General features: G+C 40.2%; 1 protein-coding gene across 1 annotated transcript in view; it reads left to right on the forward strand.

Moving 5' to 3' along the window:
• LOC132899574 (cAMP-specific 3',5'-cyclic phosphodiesterase 4C-like) overlaps positions 1 to 26926 on the forward strand; it is a 198340-nt gene that overhangs the window by 9387 nt on the left and 162027 nt on the right. Inside the window, exon 3 of the mRNA XM_060941587.1 lies at positions 22666 to 22871. Coding sequence (XP_060797570.1) covers positions 22666 to 22871 — 206 coding nt within the window. The remainder of the gene's footprint in view (positions 1 to 22665; positions 22872 to 26926) is intronic.

Below are 26926 nucleotides of genomic sequence, written 5' to 3' on the forward strand. Positions count from 1 at the left end.
CAGCCATGACTGTATGCTATGGAATTAATATTGATAATTATAAACACAACATTATTAACAAGTTTGGCATTTTTTCCTTCCTAAATATTCTCTAATAACTTCATTGCTTGTTTGATATTTTAACTGCCTTCAGTTACATATTTGGCATTCTCTCAGTTGTAATAAACAGCCTTCGTTCCACCATCCCACACATTCTTTCTGACATACAGTACTGTGCAGAAGTCTGAGGCACCCTATTTTTCATACAAACTTTGTTATAGATTTCTATTTTATGACTTCTACATTATCGAGTCAGTACAAAAACATTTTAGAGTCCAAATGTTCATTTTCCAGCACAGAATTAAATGTTACAGAAAAACAGTTTGTATCTGAGCAGCATATTACATAAGAGAGCACTTTTCAGATTAAAAAAGAAAACATAATGAAGGCTGCTGGGTTTTGGTGTAAAATGAAGAAGCGAGTGTGACAGTCAAAGTGTCCAGAAGAACTGTGGCTGCTTCTGTAAGATGCTCAGTAAAACCTACAGCTCGTTTCCTTATAAAACTGCACTCATTGGACCTGAGACTACGAATTTTTTTTTTTTTAAAGCAAAGGGTCGTATGTGGGATTATTTACTAAGACATTTTATGGAAAGTATTCACGACAGTTTCATATAAAAATAGTTAAAACAGTTTTATCAGTCCACCAGCTTGTTGGACAATTAACAGTTTGTCATGTATGGGCGAGAGACAGATGTAAGTGCAGGAAGAGTTTTATTGAAAACACGCTAGCAAACAGATCCAAAATGTAGACAAAGGCAGAGTCGAAAAACAGGCAGTGGTCAAGTGAGGCACAGACAGGATATCAGAGGTAATACAATACTCACAGTCCAAAAACACAAACATGATCAAAACCAGAAAAGTGATACAAAATACAAGGCTTTCGCAAAGTCTGTGCGTTACTCAGAGTCTTTATATGTATGCGCTGGGATTGTGCTCTAATCAGGAACAGGTGCATGGTAATTAGTCCTACTGGTGCTGTGCGCACACCAATGCATGTGGACATGACAGATGTAATCAGACAACTGCTTGACATATCAAGTTTGATTTTGGATTGTAACTACTGTATACAGTAATCATGTAAAGTAAAAGCGCTGGTTCACTGCTGTCCACCAGGCACCCAGCAGAGTCACACTATAATAAATGTCATGGCATTGTTTCTGGCGCATGGCATGTGGTGTCAAAGAAAGGAATAAATATGTATTCATAACTGCGATGCATATCTTATTATTGGTGTCACTGTCACAAGATAATGCAGCAGTTTATTGATGTGAAATATACGATGACACTACACAATTCGATGGTTCATGTGCTATAATATTATTATTCTATTCAGGTTGCTTTTGTGCCCTTGTAAATATTTTGCTCAGACACTCATCAGGAGCTCCGCTTAACTCTGCCACATCATACACTTGTTCTACAGATCAGAGCCAAGTTTCCCAAAAGGATCGTAGCACAAAGATCACCATTAAATGGTAGATCGACCAGCACAATGAACACTCTCTCACCTAGTTAAGGTGCTCTTAGTGTTAAGAGGCTTTTGGGAAACCCACCACAGGTCTGTCTAAGATCTCAATTTGATCTGGAATGATGTCATGTTGCAAAATGCATGCACTTTCATTCTTAATATTTCATTCCTTTTGTTCTTTCGATAACTTTTTAAATAGAGAAATACACTCGTACTTTTTTCAGTATGTGTTTGTTTTTCTTTCTGATATTTTCTAAGAAAAATCTCATTATTAGAGATCTAAAATTCCCAGGTTTTGAAATAACCAGATTTATTAATTGTTGTTTAATTTTCGAAGACAGCGGCTCTATTAACTCTATTAACTTCAAGAGAGAGAAAAAAGTGAGAGTGGAGCAGGAACGACTTTCTATAGCTTCTGTAACAAAACTGATAACAGGAAGTAACTTATTTTATTCCACAACATTAAACTGAACTGTAAAATCAAACCCATGACATTCATTAATAAATTAAAAATTGCCAAATCCCTCTGAGACAAGAAGAATAAAATATTTCAGGGTGTACTCTTCTGAGAAAATAATTTGGTTACAATAATTCTGCTTTGTGTCAGGCCACACCATTCCTCTTGTTGTTGATTATTTTCCTACAACAGAATGCCGTTTGTTGTTTTATTCCTGACATAATCAATCATGAAGGCAGCGGAAATGTGCAAATGAATAATCAGCATCAGTCATCTGAACCTAAAAAATGTCTCTGATGATAATGAATGTAATCACACACACGCACACAAACACACACACGTGCATGCATGCACACACGCAGGGTTGTACTTGATATGAGAGGAACAAACAAAACAATCAGAGTGATGTAGATTAATTAATTGTTGCATTGCATATCTTTGAATATTTTGTTAATAATCATTACAACTCATCAAAGCTCTGTTTTCAATGTATGCTAATTCACTTTAATGGCCTTCATTTAGTCTTTAATCAAATCTGTTTTGACTGTGACATTTAATTGAGATCCCTGTTGATGCTCCCTGAGGAGTGGAGTTCATGACACAAACAGAAGAGAGCAATGAACTGTAGATGCATCTTTTAGTTTTCTTTCTGTTTTATTGCATTGATATGGCGATAGAACAGTCATGCCAGAGTTATCTGACTTGATAAATAATCAAACAGTGATTTATCATCAAAGCGGCATGGTGGTGTAGTGGTTAGCACTGTCGCACAGCAAGAAGGTCCAGGTTCGAGCCCAGCGGCCAGCGAGGGCCTTTCTGTGCGGAGTTTGCATGTTCTCCCCGTGTCCACGTGGGTTTCCTCCGGGTGCTCCGGTTTCCCCCACAGTCCAAAGACATGCAGGTTAGGTTAACTGGTGACTCTAAATTGAGCGTAGGTGTGAATGTGAGTGTGAATGGTTGTCTGTGTCTATGTGTCAGCCCTGTGATGACCTTGTGACTTGTCCAGGGTGTACCCCGCCTTTCGCCCGTAGTCAGCTGGGATAGGCTCCAGCTTGCCCGTGACCCTGCACAGGATAAGCGGTTGCGGATAATGGATTGATGATTTATCGTCATCAGTGGACTGCTTATTCAGGTCCTGCCTGTTTATGTGGTGTTCATTCATTTTCTTTTCAAGAAAGAAAAGTGCCAACAATGTCAGATTAAAGATTTCCATTCGTGCCTGATATAATGCAAATATAGATCACTACATGCTTTAAAAAAAATTAACTGACTGACAGTAAAGGTGGTCGACATGGCAGCTGAAAAATGCGGCTGATTCTCGAGGTACTGCAATTTAAGAATATTTTAATGAAAAAATATTTTATAAAAACACAATAAGCTTGCAAAGTATTCGACAGTGAAAAGACAGAATAGAATTGCACTCGTGCTTGGATTCAGGATTACTGAATTTCTTGGATTTGTGTGGTGAAACACGTAGAAACAGTTCATCAATATTTTATTTAAAAAATGAATTATGAAAAAGTAATTAATTTCCTGTTTTAGTGTGCAGCTGAGTGTTTCCTTCTTTTCCAATTTTTGGGTTGAAATAAAAAAAAAGTAATGCAACATACAGTACAAGTCAAAAGTTTGTACACCCCTACTCATTTATAGGTTTTTTTGAATTTGGACTATTTTCTACATTGTAGAACAAAACTGACGACATCAAAACTATGAAACAACATCTGGAACATATATGGAATTATGTGGTAAATAAAAAAAAAAGTGTTAAAAAAATTAAATATATTTGATAGTTTAAGATTCTTCAAAGTAGTCAGTGTTTACCTTGATGACGCTTTATTTGCACACTATTGGCATTATCTTAACCAGCTTCATGAGGTCGTCACCTGGAATGCTTTTCAATTAAAATGTGTGCCTTGTCAAGAGGTAATTAGTGCAATGTCTTGCCTTCTTAATGCATCTGAGATCAACCAGTAAACAGTAAATAATAAAAATACAGTAAATAGCCCTATTCTACAACTGTAGTAATCCATATTATGTCAAGAACTGACTCAACTAAGAAAAGAGAAATGACATCCATCATTACTTTAAGACATGAAGTGTCTTTTCATCTCATCTCATTATTTCTAGCCGCTTTATCCTGTTCTACAGGGTCGCAGGCAAGCTGGAGCCTATCCCAGCTGACTACGGGCGAAAGGCGGGGTACACCCTGGACAAGTCGCCAGGTCATCACAGGGCTGACGCCATAGACGTCACCAGACCCATTTTAGGGTAGCTCCAGCCACCCTATCTTATGGCAAAGCCACCCTATATTTTTTGCCCTTTTTTAAATTATTTATATTTTTATTTTTTTTTCCCAAAAAAAACAAAGGCAGTAAAGCACTGAACACGAGCCATCAAGAACGCAAGTTAATCTGAACAACAGTTTCTGCTTGCTTATTTATTGTTTAATGCAATATTATTAATATCGTTATGATTCCTCCTCATTGGCTCTGTGTCAAGCGTCACGTCGAGTGGTAGGCTAGTAGGACTTAAAAAACTACGCGGGCATTCTGCAGCAGGCGCGGTGCGGGCTTCTATTGAGTTGGGTTTGCAGAGAGTCAGAATTCTATGCTTTCATTTGCAGACACACACGGTGAGATTGTAATTTGATGTCAGTGATTTGCATTTGCTTAACTTTACCTAGGCTATATTGAGTCTTCTGTAGAATGTTTACATGATGATTTGTGAAGCACTTGCCCTCTTCAGTTTGCGCAGGAATGCATGACACCTACCATTGTTTTTTTCACATTTTTGTAGTTTAGCTGGTGAAGTTGCTTCAGCAAGCAATTAAATGATGAAAGCAATTTTAAAATAGAATAGAAATGGTGGGAAGTGTGTCCCCAAGGTGTGATGCTCTTGAAATAATGAATTGATTGACAGCCTTAGTAGGTGCTCTGAAAAATGTTACCTTTTCTCCTCTGGGTGCTAAGCTACCCCTGTCTCTCAAACCTAGTGACGTCCCTGGCTGACGCATAGACACAGACAACCATTCACACTCACACCTACGGTCAATTTAGAGTCACCAGTTAACCTAACCTGCATGTCTTTGGACTGTGGGGGAAACCGGAGCACCCGGAGGAAACCCACGCGGACACGGGGAGAACATGCAAACTCCGCACAGAAAGGCCCTCACCGGCCACGGGGCTCGAACCTGGACCTTCTTGCTGTGAGGCGACAGCGCTAACCACTACACCACCGTGCCGCCCAAGTGTCTTTTAATTAATAAAAATAAAGAAAAAACATTGAATTAGAACATGTGTCCAAATTTGTGACTGGTACTGTATATATGTATATGCACTAAAGTGTCCTGTGCATGTGCAAATCTGCCAGGTATGCCGTATATGACGTGTATGATCAGGTGTTGTGTGGGTGTGTGGGGGGGTGTGGGTGTGGGTTTGTTAATGTTGGTGCTCATGAGTTCAGAGAAGGAAGCTGCTCTTTCACCTTGCAGTCCTGGCCATGTGTTGGTGGAGGTGTTTTCGAAGCACTTCATCATCACAGAGGTCAGGGCTACTGAAAAGTAATCACTCAGCTCTGCTCGAATGGATGACCTGGGCACAGGAATGATAGAGCGAGAACGTAGGGACAAGAGACTGTGTCAGGGACAAATTGAAAATCGTGGTAAGCACTGGGGCTAGTTGGTCAGTGTAGGTATTTCTGGGGATTCTGTCTGGTCTCACTGCCTTCCTTCATTTCACTGCACAAACCTCTGCGATAGATGAATGCATTTCTGTTGCACTGGCAGGAATGCTAGAATTAGCTGCTAATTTTAACATCACTAGCATTGAAACATGCATAGACATGGTTAAATTCATTAACCGAGAGAGGATGCTGGAGTATACTGTAGCATGACGTAGGTGTGGTATGTTTCCACATGCTTTTCGCAACGTGGTGTAGTTAAATGTTAACTTTAATTGTTGTGGAACCTTCACATAAAAGGTTCTTTCCTGTTATCACATGTTATATCAGCTTTAAACAGCAATCATTCACCAGTCTGTTTTGAATAACAAATCTTTTCAATTCATTTATTATTCGCCTTAAATACTGTGTAGCAAGCAAGTTCCTGTGAATGAGTTCATCCATCCATCCATCCATCCATCCATCCATTATCTGTAGCCGCTTATCCTCTGTGAACGAGTTGTTCCTATAAAAAAGAAGAGAATGTACTAGAACAAGCACGGCCTTTCTAGAAAATTAATTAATTAACACTTCCTGATCAATCAGATTTCACAATTCAACTGGGTAAATGTGTTTAAGGATCACCATTCTGGGAAGAAGAAAAAAATACGGTTGATTTGCTGTAGTCATGGATCTCTGTTTTTGACAGCCCCAGGTGTCCTCACTGACCCAGATAAAAATCGCCCATGGATGCTCAAATGCATGTTGCTTGTGCCTTATTGCTGAGCAGATGGAGGCACAGTCAGACCTTAGCCCCATTCTGTGGTGACTCTTACACAGCAGGCTTGTTTCATAAGTCCATGTTGAAGAGAAGCATTAAAGTAGGTCAGACCTGAATATTTAATGCAAATACTGATTTCTTATTTACAAATACAGTGCAATGCAGGGATAAGAGTAGCTATTCAGCATAACTTTTCTTAGAGGGCCACATGTTCACTTGGCAGGTTTTGCATGTCTGAAGAATATACACACTATACTGAAAAATGAGTCACATCCACTAATAACAATGCCTGACTGTACAAGGCTTATGTGTTGACAAATGTGATTTAGCATAAACCGGAATCATTAGCTGTTTAGAAGAGTGGGCTAAAATTGACAGGAAGACATCTGAAGACATGGCTGGCATCCTTGCCTCACAGGATCAGTGCTTTTATTAAGACAAGAGGAAATGAAACCAAGTATTAGCATAACCAAGTATCTCACTAATCACTCACTAGCAAACGTACTCACATGTGGACTGAAAAATGTACAGTGGTGCTTGAAAGTTTGTGAACCCTTTAGAATTTTCTATATTTCTGCATAAATATGACCAAAAACATCATCAGATTTTCACACAAGTCCTAAAAGTAGATAAAGAGAACCCAGTTAAACAAATGAGACAAAAATATTATACTTGGTCATTTATTTATTGAGGAAAATGATCCAATATTACATATCTGTGAGTAGCAAAAGTATGTGAACCTCTAGGATTAGCATTTAATTTGAAGGTGAAATTAGAGTCAGGTGTTTTCAATCAATGGGATGACAATCAGGTGTGAGTGGGCACCCTGTTTTATTTAAAGAACAGGGGACCTATCAAACCCTGATCTTCAGAACACATGTTTGTGGAAGTGTATCATGGCACGAACAAAGGAGATTTCTGAGGACCTCAGAAAAAGTGTTGTTGATGCTTATCAGGATGGAAAAGGTTACAAAACCATCTCTAAAGAGTTTGGACTCCACCAATCCACAGTCAGATAGATTGTGTACAAATGGAGGAAATTCAAGACCATTGTTACCCTCCCCAGAAGTGGTCAACCAACAAAGATCACTCCAAGAGCAAGGCGTGTAATAGTCGGCGAGGTCACAAGGGACCCCAGGGTAACTTCTAAGCAACTGAAGGCCTCTCTCACATTGGTTAATGTTAATGTTCATGAGTCCACCATCAGGAGAACACTGAACAACAATGGTGTGCATGGCAGGGTTGCAAGGAGAAAGCCACTGCTCTCCAAAAACAACATTGCTGCTCATCTGCAGTTTGCTAAAGGTCACGTGGACAAGCCAGAAGGCTATTGGAAAAATGTTTTGTGGACGGATGAGACCAAAATAGAAATTTTTGGTTTAAATGAGAAGAGTTGTTTGGAGAAAGGAAAACACTGCATTCCAGCATAAGAACCTTATCCCATCTGTGAAACATGGTGGTGGTAGTATCATGGTTTGGGCCTGTTTTGCTGCATCTGGGCCAGGATGGCTTGCCATCATTTATGGAACAATAAATTCTGAATTATACCAGTGAATTCTAAAGGAAAATGTCAGGACATCTGTCCATGAACTGAATCTCAAGAGAAGGTGGGTCATGCAGCAAGACAACGACCCTAAGCACACAAGTCGTTCTAACAAAGAATGGTTAAAGAAGAATAAAGTTAATGTTTTGGAATGGCCAAGTCAAAGTCCTGACCTTAATCCAATCGAAATGTTGTGGAAGGACCTGAAGCGAGCAGTTCATGTGAGGAAACCCACCAACATCCCAGAGTTGAAGTTGTTCTGTACGTAGGAATGGGTTAAAATTCCCCCAAGCCGGTGTGCAGGACTGATCAACAGTTACTGGAAACGTTTAGTTGCAGTTATTGCTGCACAAGGGGGTCACACCAGATACCAAAAGCAAAGGTTCACATACTTTTGCCACTCACAGATATGTAATATTGGATAATTTTCCTCAATAAATAAACAACCAAGTATAATATTTTTGTCTCATTTGTTTAACTGGGTTCTCTTTATCTACTTTTAGGACTTGTGTGAAAATCTGATGATGTTTTAGGCCATATTTATGCAGAAATATAGAAAATTCTCAAGGGTTCACAAACTTTCAAGCACCACTGTAACTGAATAAACAAACAATCAGTATGTAAATTTTTAGTTTTCAACAATTTTTCGCTCAGTGTTTGTTAGTTTTGTGAATCGGGTGTATACGGTTTCCCCGATCAAAAAGAAGTATACTTCAAGTTCATTTTATTAAGCATACTTAAGTAAAGTTAAAGAATATTTCCTTAAAGCATATATGCAGAGCCATGGCCTCACGTTCGTTTATAAATGCCTTGAGACCTCAAGAATGGCACAGGAATAGTTTTAAGCGTTAACAATAAATCTAATATAGTAATTTTTACGATTAAAGTGACTTATATAGGTAGCGGTCTGAGTGAATGACCTTAACGTCCGTAACGTCACAGCAGGAAGTCTATCAGTCTCTTCACCATTTCCACTATACTAAAACACAGAGCTGACTGCAACTCCAATCCTCCATTTTGAGCTAATTTATCACCATGCCATGTAGATGTGTTGCTGCACCTGCCAGCAATATGACAGAAGGTGGATTTACGTTGCGTTCATGGTCCAAGAATGTTCAAACTGCAAAGATTTGGACGCGTTTTGCGAGAAGTTCACGGGCACATTGGGCACCTATGAAGCGGTCTCTCCTCTGCTCTGCTCATTTTACTGAAGACTCATACGAAACCTCTTATCTGTTGAGGAGTGGTGGCTATAAGCCCATATTGAAAGAGGGTGCAGTACCAACAATTAAAGAAAAAGAAAACTACAAGAAAAGGAAGGTATTTATTTTATTTATTTATTTTTTTTAAAAGCAAAGTTCAGTTGCACCAGTCCTCCTGGAGTGAGCCGAGGGTTGTTGCTAAAACCCGGGATGGAACGGGACGTGACATATTCTTGCTCGGGCAGTGACCTCCCCGCGATTGTTGCTAAAACCGGTGACATCCCGTTCCATCCCAGGTTTTAGTAATTGCCTGAGCCGAGCATTAATGGCGGAGTACTCTATATGAACAAAATAGAGAATGAGTGGAGCAGCCGTTTGATTTCTAAACTGGATATTGCTGCTATCTCGCCCTTACGTGGAAGAAGCGAATGAATGGAGAACTGAACAAACAACTGAAAGTCAGATCGTTTCAAAACAATCGGCCACAAGATCGGCCTTCAAGAAGCGAGAACACAGACGGGTCAGCTCCGACTCTCGTTTGGATATAAAACAACAAAAGCAACACGTTGTTTACCTGCATTTAGATTAATACATGTAACTCGTATTGTGTGTTTAAGTTAGTGGTATAAGATTATTTAATTTGCTTCATAATGTGATTGTCTCAGTTCATCTGATTATTTAATTCGCCTTTTACGTTTCATCAGTGAAAATGCATGCATGTACATGTATGTTGCATAAGTTATAACACCTATCCTGTTTTAATGAGAGTCAACCCACAATCAGTGAAGTCAAATCAGTCTTAAGCCTCACTCACAACCCGCCATACGTGCTGCTACGGGCGGTCTACAGTATAAAATTTGGCAAAACCGTGCTTGAGACTTGCGTGACACTTGTGTGTGTTCAGCGTCGTAGAAGGTCGTAGATTGCCCGTGGAGACTTTTGGTCCTGCACATGCAAATTCTACGGGTCTTGCGACAAATCAAGAATGCATATACTACATACAGGACGCGTACTCCTTTTGTACACCTGAACCAAGTCAGCAGTGTGGCTAGTAGGGGCTTTTTGCAATGACAGTAAAACCCATGAGTAACGCACAGTCATTGTATGAGTGACGTGCCTCATAAGTACTACATAAGTATTCCACATTCTATTTGTGCGGCCTGCAAGACAGAAGTGCATCTCACTTTCTACCCCATGTGTGGTGTGCATGTAGCGCACGCGACCTGCGCACAGCGTACGCGACCTGCACACGACACGAGGGGCAAGACTCTGGGTATGTACGGTATATTGGGGAGGAACCAAGGAACCGATCATGTAGCTTGTAGCATTGTAGAAAGGAAGAAGACCGCCTCATTTGCTGTTTTTATTTGAGTATATGTTAATTTACCATGCAAACGTCAAATAATGAAACATGAGTATAAGGGAATAATGCATTTTATTACATTGTAAAAAATCCCAACTAAATAGCCTAACAGTTTGAGCACTGATACACACTTTGACTCCGAACTGCTGTCCTGCTCCTACTCCTGCTGAGTGGTAGGACGGGGTGTCGGGATGTCCTTGTCTTTATCACTGAGCATGGCACAATGGCCTGACAGCGATGATGGGATTGCAATGTCCTCACTTCTGGGTATCATTAGCTGAAACATACATGATAATCAACATACAGTATATAATATTAATTACATAAGCATATAGATACTGAAATGAATGTTTAAAGCATGTGTATTTACAGTGGGGCAAAAAAGTATTTAGTCAGCCACCAATTGTGCAAGTTCTCCCACTTAAAAAGATGAGAGAGGCCTGTAATTTTCATCATAGGTACACTTCAACTATGAGAGACAGAATGGGGGAAAGAATCCAGGAAATCACATTGTAGGATTTTTAATTAATTAATTGGTAAATTCCTCTGTAAAATAAGTATTTGGTCACCTACAAACAAGCAAGATTTCTGGCTCTCACAGACCTGTAACTTCTTCTTTAAGAGGTTCCTCTGTCCTCCACTCGTTACCTGTATTAATGGCACCTGTTTGAACTCGTTATCAGTATAAAAGACACCTGTCTGTGAAGAAACTCAGTCGTCCAGGTACATAGTAATCTGTGGTTGGTTGAAGAGAGCAACTGGACTTGCTTGACGATTCTTGAAAACGTTTCGCCTCTTCTCCGAAAGGCATCCTCAGTTCTGTCTGACTACTAGGGAGTATCCAGTATTTATTCTCTCATGGATCATCATAGAATCCGAATCAGAATGCTGATGGCTGCATTGTGGGCGGCTGATAAGATACACCCACCTCTGTTCAATGATGGTCGTTCCAGGTTGACAAAAATGAACGATCCACTCTGGCTAAGATGTCTGCCAGTTTTCTGGAAGTCCTCTCATACTCCCGCACCAGTCGAAGGGATCTCATCCCAAAGTGCGTAGAAACATATACGCACTAGTAGTCAGACAGAACTGAGGATGCCTTTCGGAGGAGAGGCAAAACGTTTTCAAGAATTGTCAAGCAAGTCCAGTTGCTCTCTTCAACCAACCACAGAAAAGACACCTGTCCACAACCTCAAACAGTCACACTCCAAACACCACTATGGCCAAGACCAAAGAGCTGTCAAAGGACACCAGAAACAAAATTGTAGACCTGCACCAGGCTGGGAAGACTGAATCTGCAATAGGTAAGCAGCTTGGTGTGAAGAAATCAACTGTGGGAGCAATTATTAGAAAATGGAAGACATACAAGACCACTGATAATCTCCCTCGATCTGGGGCTCCACGCAAGATCTCACCCCATGGGGTCAAAATTATCACAAGAACAGTGAGCAAAAATCCCAGAACCACACGGGGGGACCTAGTGAATGACCTGCAGAGAGCTGGGACCAAAGTAACAAAGGCTACCATCAGTAACACACTACACCGCCAGGGACTCAAATCCTGCAGTGCCAGACGTGTCCCCCTGCTTAAGCCAGTACATGTCCAGGCCCGTCTGAAGTTTGCTAGAGAGCATTTGGATGATCCAGAAGAGGATTGGGAGAATGTCATATGGTCAGATGAAACCAAAATAGAAATTTTTGGTAAAAACTCAACTTGTCGTGTTTGGAGGAGAAAGAATGCTGAGTTGCATCCAAAGAACACCATACCTACTGTGAAGCATGGGGGTGGAAACATCATGCTTTGGGGCTGTTTTTCTGCAAAGGGACCAGGACGACTGATCCGTGTAAAGGAAAGAATGAATGGGGCCATGTATCGTGAGATTTTGAGTGAAAACCTCCTTCCATCAGCAAGGGCATTGAAGATGAAACGTGGCTAGGTCTTTCAGCATGACAATGATCCCAAACACACCACCCGGGCAACGAAGGAGTGGCTTTGTAAGAAGCATTTCAAGGTCCTGGAGTGGCCTAGCCAGTCTCCAGATCTCAACCCCATAGAAAATCTTTGGAGGGAGTTGAAAGTCCGTGTTGCTCAGTGACAGCCCCAAAACATCACTGCTCTAGAGGAGATCTGCATGGAGGAATGGGCCAAAATACCAGCAACAGTGTGTGAAAACCTTGTGAAGACTTACAGAAAATGTTTGACCTCTGTCATTGCCAACAAAGGGTATATAACAAAGTATTGAGATGAACTTTTGTTATTGACCAAATACTTATTTTCCACCATAATTTGCAAATAAATTCTTTAAAAATCAGACAATGTGATTTTCTGGATTTTTTTTCTCATTTTGTCTCTCATAGTTGAGGTATACCTATGATGAAAATTACAGGCCTCTCTCATCTTTTTAAGTGGGAGAACTTGCACAATTAGTGACTGACTAAATACTTTTTTGCCCCACTGTATCTGTGAAAATACCTCTGGCGGGGTGCTGTGCCTTCTGCCGGCTTGAAGGCATACATCTCCCTGTCCGTGCAGGGCTCGCCGGTGCTGCTACCATCATCATCAAATTCTTCCTCCTCCTCCCCCTCTGCTGTTTCAGGCTGGGTTACTTCACTCTTGCTTGCTTCTTCTTGGGTCCCATTTTCTAAACTTTAAACTGAATTTTTTTTCATTTTTCCCACAAAATATCCAATGTCCTTCAGTCGAAAGACAGATGCAGAATGCTGCAGACATGCTAGTTTTATATCCACTCCTGGCTTGCATCACATGCAAGTTATGAGTGATTGTAAAGTGCTAATCACATGCGTCACACATGCTTCACAAGTGCGGCCCGAACTCGGAGCACAGGAAACTGGTAAAATGCAAGTCTCACACACTCCACACTCACTGAACACACACTGATTACATGCATCAGACATACGCTTTCCACAGGCTAGCGGAGCAATTTTTCCCATGCCTCAAGGAAGTCAGGTGTGCAACCTGTACTTGACAAGTACTTTGCCCGTACCCCTCCCCCAAACTTTCCCCCGGGTTCACCGCGACCCTGCGGCACGGCTGCGAGCTACCAAACACTGCGACTCGTGCATGTCCAAAACACTTACGGCGGGTTGTGAGCGAGGCTTTAGTTGAGCAAGTCAGTAACGGCATTTCTTACTTTCACCATAAATTTTTATTGATATGACTTTGTTCTATAGCTGTCAAAGGTCTCGGCCTTAAAACCGGTTACCGCTGTGATGTCACGCACTCAGGGCTGGCTGGCTCAGCGGGGCAGCTCGAATGCCAACTTTGCGGTTGATTTTAACTCTCAAAAATATATTTTTTTTAATTCCCATTTATGCAGCATACAAGAGTCAAGGATGGAGATAATATCCACTCAGAAATTTATTTAAAAATAAAGGTTCTGCGTATCTGCTTTAAGTATACTTTTGTGTACCAAGTATACTGATATCAATGTACTTACAGTATACTTGTAAGTAAACTAATCTAATACTTCTTGGGACTAAATTGGCCACTTTTAGTTTATAAAAAGTATACTTTAAGTCTAAGAGAAGTAAACTTCGAGTATACAACTAGTATTTTTATTTTGTACTGCAAGTAGACCACAGGTAAACTTGTATACTAATAGTTTACTAGTTCTATACTTGTAGTCAACTCTTTAGTTTACAAAAACATACTTTATAGTATACTGGAAATATACTATGAGTTTACTTGTTTTATACTTCTAGTCCACTTTTTAGTTTACTAAAGTATACTTTGTAGTATACTGGAAATATACTATTGGTTTACTCGTTACACACTTCTAGTCCACTTTTTAGTTTGTAAAAGTATATTTTATAGCATATTGGAAATATACTATTAGTTACTGGTTATACACATCTTGTCCACTTTTTAGTTTTGAAGTATGCTGCAATGACCCTTCTAGGTATACGATTAGTTTTCTAGCGCTAACCCTTACCTCATGCACACTACCAGTAGACAATTAAATGTTTTGTACCTTAAGTTACAATGAAGTTATAAAGGTAAGAATTCACAAAATAACAACAGATACTCAGGATTAAGAACATATTCATTTTCTTTAAAAATCAAAAATTAAAGCAACATTGTATAAAATGCCAAAGTATAAAAACATGGCAATGACAAGTGAAATTGGCATCCAAGCTCTAAAGAAAAAAATAAAAAAAATTAATTATCCCACTCAAGAGAAATTAAAATAAAAAAAAAAACTTATATGGAACCACAGACATACCTAAGAGTCAACAATGCTGAAGCACAACTACAGGGCAAGTACACTTAAACATAAGGCACAAATATTTTAATACTTTTTTTAAGTATATCTTGATCAAAAGTTTACGTACAAGCTTAATATACTTAGACTTTTCGATATACTTTTCAGTAGCATAAGCCAAGTATACTTATGTATAACTTTATTAAGTATATCTCTGATTAGTAAATAAAAAGTAAACTGAAAGCCTACTCTTATTTTTAATTTAAAAGAAGTATACTAGAAGCACACTTGAATAAACTTCTTTTTTGTAAGGGTTGGACTGTTTGTTATGAGCAATTTGAATGGTACGCTTGAACTGAACTGACCTGTACTGAACTGAGTGAATGGCAGACAATTTCTGTTCCCTTTCAGTTCCACTTCCACTAAATGAATCACATGAATAAGGCATTTATTCTCAATCGGTGATTAGCCCATTTTCAATATACTGACTTGTAGTCAAGAACCAGGTTTGAAATATATCCTCATCGTTTTGATTGACAACAGCCATAGTGTTGTGTTCAGATCTCTCCTGTAGGCTTACATGTCAACATAACAGCTGTACCCAAAATATTGTCACACAGCTTGATTTGTACATTTGAAACCTGCATTCTTCTGATTCAAGACAACCCTGGCGAAAAAAAAAAAGTACTTTATTGTATTTAAAGTATATTCATATTTTCAATAGTATATTGAAAATGTACTTACGCAAATTGTACTTTTTGTAAATATATAAAAAGTATACTAACATCACGCTTTCACGCTAACACTTTTAACACACTTTAAAATAATTATACAATATTACACTTTATAGAAATCTCTCGCTCATCTCATTATCTCTAGCCGCTTTATCCTGTTCTACAGGGTCGCAGGCAAGCTGGAGCCTATTCCAGCTGACTACGGGCAAAAGGCGGGGTACACCCTGGACAAGTCGCCAGGGCTGACACATAGACACAGACAACCATTCACACCTACGGTCAATTTAGAGTCACCAGTTAACCTAACCTGCATGTCTTTGGGGGAAACCGGAGCACCCGGAGGAAACCCATGTGGACAACATGCAAACTCCGCACAGAGAGGCCCTCGCCAGCCACAGGGCTCGAACCCGGACCTTCTTGCTGTGAGGCGACAGCGCTAACCACTACACCACCGTGCCGCCCAGGTACTTATAATACAAAAAAAGTACTAATTAAGCATATATTAGTACATATAAAGTCATATACTTAAAGTATACAAAATACTGTATACTTTAAGTTGTTCCACTTTAGCACATAAAAGTACACTAAATACACTTCAAGTTGCACTTTTCTACAATTTAATTACAATTAAAATATATTTAGTACAAAATTAGTTGTTCCAAAATAGCATGCCTCAAGTTAACTAATCATAAACACACTTGAAGTATATTGATGATTAGTGTGGCTTCAAGTACGGTACACAAAAGTATGCTAAATTTTAGTACACTTAGCACATTTATTTTTCAACAGGGAAGACAAGAAGTCTTTATTTATCACACGCATAGATCACACGCACAGTGAAATTTATCCTTTGCATCTAACCCATCTGAAGCAGTGACCATACACATGCACACACACAAATGAGCAATGAGCACACATACATACCCAGAGCAGCACCCGGGGAGCAGTTGGGAGTTAGGTGCCTTGCTCAAGGGCACTTCAGCCCAACCTCAGGCCAAGGCTGCCCCATGTTAACATAACCACATGTATTTGAACTGTCTGGGAAACTGGAGCACCCGGAGGAAACCCACACAGACACGGGGAGAACATGCAAACTCCACACAGAAAGGCCCCTGTCGGCCACTGGACTCAAACCCAGAACCTTCTTGCTGTGAGGCGACAGTGTTAACCACTACACCACCATGCTGCAGAGAAATTAAACTTAAAACCACTCATTTCTTTGAACAACATAAGTTACTGAAGAAACAGACAGAATACACTGAACAGTACGTGACATATAAACTCTTGTGCTAGATGATAGATAGTCGATCACCTAAATCTCTCGCTACTACGGAACGGCAGCATGAAATTTACTTCATAATGCTGTGTTTCTGAGAAATTACTGTGTTTGTAAGTAATTTAATAGTAATGTAATGTAGCTTTAACACTTTTCTAACAGTTTGACACGTCTCAGGCCCCCAGAGGCAACACAATGTGGAAGAGAAAGTCTGTGTGTGTGTGTGTGTGTGTGTGTGTGTGTGTGTGTGTGTGTGTGTGTGTGTGTGTCAGTCCGAACTGCTTTTTTTTTTTTTCGAGGGAACTGTGATCACACAGTTTTTGTGAAAGCAGGCTGGGCTTTGATACAGTATAACCACACTGTCTGTTGAAATATATTGTTTACTGTGAGATTTGAACAATACAAATACAATTTATTAAAGAACTGTTTAATCATATAAATAAGATTTGTTTTGTCAACCTCTCATCTTTATTCGTGCTTACTAAATGAAGCTCTATCCTACAGTGTCATTTGATTATGATTAGAATTATAATTATGTTGGGTTCTAGCCTATTTATTTATTTATTTATTTATTTATTTGTGTTGAACCATCACACTTCTATCTGCACAGTTCCAGACTCAAAATCCTCATACAGTGCCTTGCAAAAGTATTCATCCCCCTTGGTGTTTGTCCTGTTTTGTCGCCTTACAAGCTGGAATTAAAATGGATTTTTGGAGGGTTAGCACCATTTGATTTACACAACATGCCTACAGCTTTAAAGGTGCAAATTATTGTTTTATTGTGACACAAACAATAATTAAGATGAAAAAACAGAAATCTGGAGTGTGCATAGGTATTCATCCCCCCAAAGTCAATACTTTGTAAAGCCACCTTTTGCTGCAATTACAGCTGCAAGTCTCTTGGAGTATGTCTCTATTAGCTTAGCACATCTAGCCACTGGGATTGTTGCCCATTCCTCAAGGCAAAACTGCTCCAACTCCTTCAAGTTAGATGGGTTGCGTTGGTGTACAGCAATCTTCAAGTTATACCACAGATTCTCAGTTGGATTGAAGTCTAGGCTTTATTTAGGCCATTCCAAGACATTTAAATATTTCCCTTTAAACCACTCCAATGTAGCTTTAGCAGTACGTTTAGGGTCATTGTCCTGCTGGAACGTAAACCTTCGTCCCAGTCTCTAACCTCTGGTTGAATCAAATCAAGTTTATTTGTATAGAGCTTTTAACAATAAACATTGTCGCAAAGCAGCTTTACAGAATTTGAACGACTTAAAACATGAGCTAATTTTATCCCTAATCTATCCCCAATGAGCAAGCCTGTGGCGACAGTGGCAAGGAAAAACTCCCTCAGACGACATGAGGAAGCAGGTTTTCCTCCAGAATTGCCTTGTATTTCATGCTATCCATCTTTCCTTCAATCCTGACCAGCTTTCCAGTCTCTGCAGATGAAAAACATCCCCACAGCATGATGCTGCCACCACCATGCTTCATTGTAGGGATGGTGTTCTCAGGGTGTTGGGTTTGCGCCACACATGGCATTTCCCATGATTGCCAAAAAGTTCAATTTTTGTCTCATTTGACCAGAGAATCTTCTTCCATATGTTTGGGGAGTCTGCCACATGCTGTTGGGCAAACTCCAAATGTGATTTTTTTTTTTAAGCAATGAATTTTTTTTTTCTGGCCCCTCTTCCATAAAGCCCCACTTTGTGGAGTGTATGGCTTAAAGTGGTCCTACAGTATGGACAGATTCTCCCATCTCCACTGTGGATCTTTGCAGCTACTTCAATGTTATCTTTAGTGTTTTTGTTGCATCTCATTAATGCCTTCCTTGCCTGGTCTGTGAGTTTTGGTGGGCGGGGCCTTCTCTTGTCAGGTTTGTAGTGGTGCCATATTCTTTCCATTTTGCTATAATGGATTTAATGGTGCTCCGTGGGATATTCAAAGTTTGGGATATTTTTTTTATAACCCAACCCTGATCTATACTTCTCCACAACTTTGTCTCTGACCTGTTTGGAGGCTCTTTGGTTTTCATGTTGCTTGCTTAGTAGTGTTGCAGAGTCAGGGTCCTTCCAGAACAGGTTGATTAATACAGACATCATGTGACAAATCATGTGACACTTTGATTGCACACAGGTGGATTTTAATCAACTAATTATGTGACTTATGAAGTGAATTGGTTGGAGCAGCTCTTATTTAGGGGTTTCATACGAAAGGGAGTGAATACCTATGCACACTCCAGATTTCTGTTTTTTCATCTTAATTATTGTTTGTGTCACAATAAAACAACAATTTGCGCCTTTAAAGTGGTCAGCATGTTGTGTAAATCAAATGGTGCTAACCTTCCAAAAATCCATTTTAATTCCAGCTTGTAATGCGACAAAACAGGACAAACACCAAGGGGGATGAATACTTTTGCAAGGCACTGTAGGTCAGTCATACAATCTAAATAGCTTATGCCACGAAGCTAGAATTTATTTATTTACTTACTTATTTATTTATTTTGGAATGGTCATGTATAACATGGCAGTGTTATATCATGGCATCTTAAATCCATTCTAAAGATTAAATGGGATGGCTAAATTGTAAATGATGAAGTTCTAGAACGTGCTACGGTAAGTCTGAAGACATTGAGAACGTGCTTATTAGAAACAAACTGCGTTGGGTGGGACATGTTGCACGTTTTCCAGATGACTGGTCAGTCAAAGCACTATTTTATGGTGAACTGGCAGAAGGTTCTAGAAAGATTGGTCGTCCATTTCTTAGCTACAAAGACACTATTAAGGATATTCTGAAATGTGGTGATGCACTACACACATGGAAGGACAGTGTAACTGAGAGGCCGGAATGGCGGAAGTACATTTACGACATATACAAAAAGAGAGACAGTGACAGAAAGGAAGACAACAAAAGAAGAAGAGCCAAGCACCATGAGATGAGAGCTTTGAAAAGAAAGGACCCTAAGTGAATCAGTGTACTGTCTATCACTAATTTGGCTTTTATCAGGAACTTTCACTTCCATATTTATAGCCATTCATGCATGACTATTTGCTACATCTCTTGTAATCCCTCTTGTAATTTGTATTTACCCGTATTGGGTCTTAGGCATATATGTTATATATCATGGCAGTGTTACAGCAATTCAAAAAAAAACAATCATCAAGCTCCCAGATACATAATATAACAATCATTATATTAGGTGCCTGTTCATGAATCTAAATATTTTATTTGATAAATAAAAGGAAAAAAAAACCACTCTAAAATGTACTCATAAGGTGTTGGGCACAACAAGCCAGCAGAAAAGCTTGAACATGTTTGGTGTAGATTATACACGTTTCTTGATCCATCCATCCATTATCTGTAGCCGCTTATCCTGTCCTACAGGGTCGCAGGCAAGCTGAAGCCTATCCCAGCTGACTACGGGCGAAAGGCGGGGACAAGTCACCAGGTCATTGCAGGGCTGACACATAGACACAGACAACCATTCACACTCACGGTCAATTTAGAGTCACCAGTTAACCTAACCTGCATGTCTTTGGACTGTGGGGGAAACCCGGAGCACCCGGAGGAAACCCACACGGACAGAACATGCAAACTCCACACAGAAAAGCCCTCGCCAGCCACGGGGCTCAAACCCAGGACCTTCTTGCTGTGAGGCAACAGCGCTAACCACTACACCACCGTGCCGCCCGTCTCTTAATCCATACTAGAGAAATATAAGTCAGTCTTCCAAAAATATTCCCTGGGTTGGTGTTTTGATGGTGGTGCTGTCTATCATCTCATCTCATCTCATCTCATCTCATCTCATCTCATTATCTGTAGCCGCTTATCCTGTCCTACAGGGTCGCAGGCAAGCTGGAGCCTATCCCAGCTGACTACGGGCGAAAGGCGGGGTACACCCTGGACAAGTCGCCAGGGCTGTCTATCATATCAATCCAAAATCTTCTAGAAGGAAAATATCAGTGCTGGCAAAATTCCTCTTTTCAAGGTATGGTTTGAATCCCCTTATCCCCACCAGTTTTCCATTTAATTTCTCATTCTGATTTAAATACATTTAAAAACCTAAAACCATAAAGGGGAAAAAAGCTACAAATTTCAAAGAGCAAAGGAAATGTGGTTGGACTTTCTTTTTCTCATCTTCAACCCAATTTGGTTCAGTTCCCACCCACTTACAAGCTAACTCTTCCTTATCGCATGACCACTACCAAACAGGGAGGGCAGGGCACGGAACTGCTGCTCATGAAGCGTCACACTCCAAGGAAAGCACTATCTGCCCTATTCTGCATGCATGAGCTCCTAACCATGGATGAGTGAACACATCTGTTGTGCCACTCCAGAACCGGTTGGATTTAGTTTGATTTCATATGAATGAAGGCACTTAAAAAAAAAGGTTTTACATGCTAACTTCTCTGCTAATCCTAATTATGAGCACTGTATGTTTTTTTCCTGTTCAATCTAATTTATGTAAATTGTGACAATTTCCAAGTCTGAGCTCGAATATTCAAGTTTTCAAGTTTATTCATGTGCAAACCTACACAAAGTTCAATCTAGAAAAGGTCCTTTGGTTTGTCCCTCTGGGGGACGTCATATCGTTCTAATGTATAGAGGAGCTTATAACAGAGGGTTTTCCTATCAGAAATGGTCAGAGTAAAACACTTTATATGAAATTATCCAAGGAAACCTTGAGGAATCCTTTCTTTTCTTTCATAAATTGTAATGTAAATATACACCTTTCAGACTGGCCTGAAGGCTCTCCTACAGTGGAAAACTAACTGACATTTACAGAACACTGACACTGGAGATTCCTTCCATAAATGTCTCCTTAATAAACACTTTTAAATCCTATTATTATTTATTTTAGATAATATGGATATCTGTGAAGGAGTTGTTGCTATAGAAACAACATATTAAAATAGCCATATTAAAGTTTGAAGGCCTTTCGATTTCATAAAATCGGTGAAATTTTGTTCCTTCTGAAATTTGGTCAGTGTGATATATGTTTATTTCTGTAATATCTAAAAAGAAAACAGACCATTCTTTGGCTGGGAAGTTATTTAATTTGAGCGTATTCCCGAGCAAATAATGTGCATGAAATTGCTCGCTTCACGCAGTCAAGCAGACAGAGGAAGTCCATGTGCGCATGTGCAGGTTTACCTTCTTCTTCTTCTTTTGGGTTTTACGGCAGCTGGCATCCACAGTGTTGCATTACTGCCATCTACAGGTTTACCTTGACTGTGCACTGACAGTTCCATCATTCTGTCACTAAACGAACAGCTGATCACACCGAGGTGCTCGCTAACCGCTGATATTTATTAGTTTGGTCCTGCGTTTCCTTTCCTTCGCAACATCTTTTCTTCTCACTTTCCGTAACTGTAGTCGGTCTTTCACGTTTCATTCGCATCCTCCATTTTTCTTTCCTGTTTCAAATTTGTATCCAACAATGCCTTTCGTGAACAGGGAAAGGCTACCATGTGATGATGCATGATGTAGTATCTTGAATTGGGTCATGGTGAAGCAGGAAAAAATAGTGGGGAATTTAGGGCCATGTGGCTTTAAATTCATTAATTGTTCTATTTAAAAAAAAAAAACTAATAAAATTGGAAGTCTGTGATTCGAATTCAGTAGTTTTTGGTCCACTAAACAAAAGTAATTGGGTGTCGGGGAAAATTATTTTTATGACCTACACTTGAAAAATCTGAAAGGCAGTCTAGCTTTAATATAAACTAATAATTTTTTTTCTAAATATCATCACAAACATTTTGCCACAATACACACAGTCATTTCATCATTAACACTTCATCATATGATCACTCAAATATTATACATTATAGTAAGAACACTAACTTGACAGGAAGTTTGTGTTTGGGAGAAAGTCCTAATTACAAGTCCAGTAATCAAAATCTGATCAGCATTTCTGTTTGTATCCACAGAGGCGCCGTGACACTCTGGGTTTGTGTGTACCAGAGTTAGTGCCCAGCTATGCCGTGCGCCGAAGGTTCTCAGGGCCACTACTGCTGCCTCCACTCTCACGTCGCCACTCCATTCTGGACACCAAGAAGCTGCTGGACCTTGAGGCCCTGTACAAATCAGCCTTGGCCAACACATCAAATCTGGATGATGCTAACAGTAATCCCAGGTCAGTGATGGTCCATAGCACTAGACATACTGTGGCTTCTTATGGTTTCAAATATGAATGGAGGTCAACGTTGAATGCTGGTTTGTGTTATTGTTGTTGTTCTACTGAAGCAGACGTTAGGTTAGGGGAGTAGATGTGGTTATTCTGAATGTTACAGCACATCTGATTGAGCCTTCATAGGTTCAGGGACACAGTGACTGCCATACCATCCAGGGTGTATTCCTTGTTTGCACCCAGTATTTCCGGGATAGGCTCTGGATCCCTATTAGTGAAGATGAAAGAAAGAATGAACAAATGAATAAATACACAGACTCCCTGGCTATGCTTCACAGACCCCTGGGATTCCCAGACCCCACTTTTACTGCCATTGAGTTCCACTTGGAGAAATGGAAGGCAGGTTATATTGTCTTCAAAACAGAAATCTAGAACCAATAATGGCTTCCAGGACATACACAGAACGGACATTTATCTTCATTCAATCGGTCTTAAGCTAATGTCATGAACACATGAATATAAATACAAGTCCAAATATTATTCTGTATGGTTATTCCTGTCAATACCATGCTCAGTGCCAGAGAGTAGCTGATTATGGTATCAACCAAGCAGCAGTTGGGGTGCATCTGCCAATGGCTGCCATCTCTCTTACTGGCAGAGATTATGAGAAATCAGCTCCTTTATTGTGCTTTCGAGCATGCGTCCGTATATCATATTACACAGTGTGGCTGAGGCTTGCTGACACAAAGCAGCTATGCCGGAGGCAATGGCTAGTGGCTGTCTAAGATGCAAATACCAGATCACAATGCACCACAGGAAGCCTGAATTGCTTGTTTTGCAGCTGCTCTCATAACTCCCCCCGCACAAATGAATGTTAATTGCTTATCGGATCAAATGTTAGGAAGATTAAGTGGGAGAAAGGTCAGCAAGACAGTTTCCAGGGTGGCTATGCCTCTCAGGTGCTTTTCTTCCACTCGCTCACTGTTTAGCTGTTCATGTTTAGTATTTAGCCACATTAAAATATACAGCATGAGTATCAATCCAGACTGAGGCCTGAAATTATCGTTAAGCACAAATGATGATATTTGTATGTCTTAAAAGATAAGTATTGTATATTTAGTGCTTTCCTTAATTCTTAATTCTATTTATCCTTAATTATATTTTATTACAGAATAATGGTTTTTACATTACTTATTACATAAAATGATGTGTTTAGGCGGCACGGTGATGTAGTGGTTAGCGCTGTCGCCTCACAGCAAGAAGGTCCAGGTTCAAGCCCCATGGCCGGCGAGGGCCTTTCTGTGTGGAGTTTGCATGTTCTCCTCGTGTCCGCGTGGGTTTCCTCCGGGTGCTCCGGTTTCCCCCACAGTCCAAAGACATGCAGGTTAGGTTAACTGGTGACTCTAAATTGACCGTAGGTGTGAATGTGAGTGTGAATGGTTGTCTGTGTCTATGTGTCAGCCCTGCGATGACCTGGCGACTTGTCCCCGCCTTTCGCCCGTAGTCAGCTGGGATAGGCTCCAGCTTGCCTGCGACCCTGTAGAACAGGATAAAGCGGCTAGAGATAATGAGATGAGATCAGAATAGAACATATATGTAAATGCTCAGCAGTTCAAGCCTTATACTTGATCATTGCATCATTATACTGTTGACCCACTGCTGAGAACAAAAGGGTCTATGTAGAACCCTAAAACAGAGTGCTTCCCTGTCAGGAAAAGAGAACCCTTTTTGGAAACTAAGACCCTTTAATAATCCAGTGAGCTTTTAAAGAACCCTTTAAGAAGAACCATTTAGGATGTTAATACCCTTAAAAGCCCAAATAACCCTTAAAACATTCTACAAATAGTGTAAATATTTTACTTTTACCACAATTCTTAACTAAAAAGCAAAGATGCAAGAAAAGGTTCTTAACAGTGATTCCATAGAAGAATCATTGTTGTTTTCATGAAGAACCTTTTGATTAATGGAACTTTAACCATTAGATAAAGGTTCTAGATTAGTTTTTTTTTAGAGTAGCAAGATATTTATTGTAACTGAGCAATGCAATGTATGTTAAAATGACAACTTTGATCTACCTTCGGGCGGCACGGTGGTGTAGTGGTTAGCGCTGTCGCCTCACAGCAAGAAGGTCCTGGGTTCGAGCCCCGGGGCCGGCGAGGGCCTTTCTGTGTGGAGTTTGCATGTTCTCCCCGTGTCCGCGTGGGTTTCCTCCGGGTGCTCCGGTTTCCCCCACAGTCCAAAGACATGCAGGTTAGGTTAACTGGTGACTCTAAATTGAGCGTAGGTGTGAATGTGAGTGTGAATGGTTGTCTGTGTCTATGTGTCAGCCCTGTGATGACCTGGCGACTTGTCCAGGGTGTACCCCGCCTTTCGCCTGTAGTCAGCTGGGATAGGCTCCAGCTTGCCTGCGACCCTGTAGAAGGATAAAGCGGCTAGAGATAATGAGATGAGAATGAGAAAAAACAATTGTTTGAACTGATCTTGGAATTTGCAGTTGTTTAGAAATGGCTCCAAGAGACATTCCGGGGTTGTGTATATCTGCGATCCTCTTCTCCTCTGAGAGATGTGCACTGAGTTCCTTGGACTTTCCCATTGTATTGTGTGTTGGTCAATCCAATGAGTGCTGTAAACAAACCCTTTTTATGAAGGCACAGAGAAGCTATTAGCTGTAGTCAATCATGATCACTAACAGAATGTTAAGAGACCTCGGCCTTGGCAAGTTAAGAAACATTTTGGAAGTTTCAGCACCTCTGAATTAATAATCTAAGTGAGCGTATGTAAATTTTTGACCCTGTATGTATAATTTTGACCCTGTGTTGATTTCAGAAAACCCAAAGAAAATTAAAACTTGTGCACCAAATTCTAGCTTTTTTATTATTATTAAAGGTGTATCCTGTACATTCTACCACAGAAAAAGAACAGTTCAGAGAAATTACTGAAAGCCCAAATATTGCCATGACCTTCGTATCCAAGATGACATTCATGTCACTGTATGTAAACTTCTGACCACAACTGTATATGTCCATAAATACATTTGATCTCTTTCATTTCCTTTACTTCTTCATAACTGTTTTTTTACATCCTTTTATTTCCTCCTTGTCTTTTTTCTTTAAGCTATGTAAAGCATTTCAAATCTGCTTTATGCACAAAATGTGCTATGTAAATAAACTTGCCTTGCCCTTTTTAAGGATTCTTTTGGGGTTGGTTGAAGACTTAATGGTTCACACCTTGCAAAAAAAAAAGGGGGGGATTCTACTTGGATGGAGAAAACACTGTTCTACACAAAACTTTAAGGGACAGACTGAAACTGATAAGGATTTCAAATGTATCCAACTGTTCTATTGATCATATAGTTACTATACACTGATAAGCCATAACATTAAAACCACCTGCCAAATATTGTGTCATTGCCCTTTGTGCTGCCAAAACAGCTCTGACCCATTGACCTCTTAAGGTGTGCTGTGGTATCTGACATCAAGATGTTAGCAGGAGATCCACTGCTCCATGGTCCAGTTCTGAAACTTACATGCCCATTGTAGGCACTTTCGGGGATGGACAGGGGTCAGCATGGGCGCTCTGACCAGTCTGTAGCTATGCAGGTGTATACTCAGCAAATGGTGGCACAGTGGTGTAGTGGTTAGCACTGTCGCCTTGCAGCAAGAAGGTTCTGAGTTTGAACCCAGCGGCTGACGAGGGCCTTTCTGTGTGGAGTTTGCATGTTGTCTGCGTGGGTTTCCTCCCACAGTCCAAATATATGCAGGTTAGGTTAATTGGTGGCTCTAAATTGACTGTGAATGGTTGTTTGTGTCTCTGTGTGTGTCAGCTCTGTGATGACCTGGCGACTTGTCCAGGGTGTACCCTGCCTCTCACGCATGGTCAGCTGGGATAGGCTCCAGCTTGCCCCCTGCAACCCCACACGGGATAAGTGGTTACAGATAAAACAAACAAACTCAGCACGCTGCAATGCACTGTGTTTTCTGACACCTTTGTATCATAATCAGCAATTACTCTTTCAGCAATTTATGTGGGATTGGACAGATGGAGCGGCATGGTGGTGTTGC

This window comes from Neoarius graeffei, chromosome 15 (genome assembly GCF_027579695.1).
Source record: "Neoarius graeffei isolate fNeoGra1 chromosome 15, fNeoGra1.pri, whole genome shotgun sequence".
NCBI lineage: Eukaryota > Metazoa > Chordata > Actinopteri > Siluriformes > Ariidae > Neoarius > Neoarius graeffei.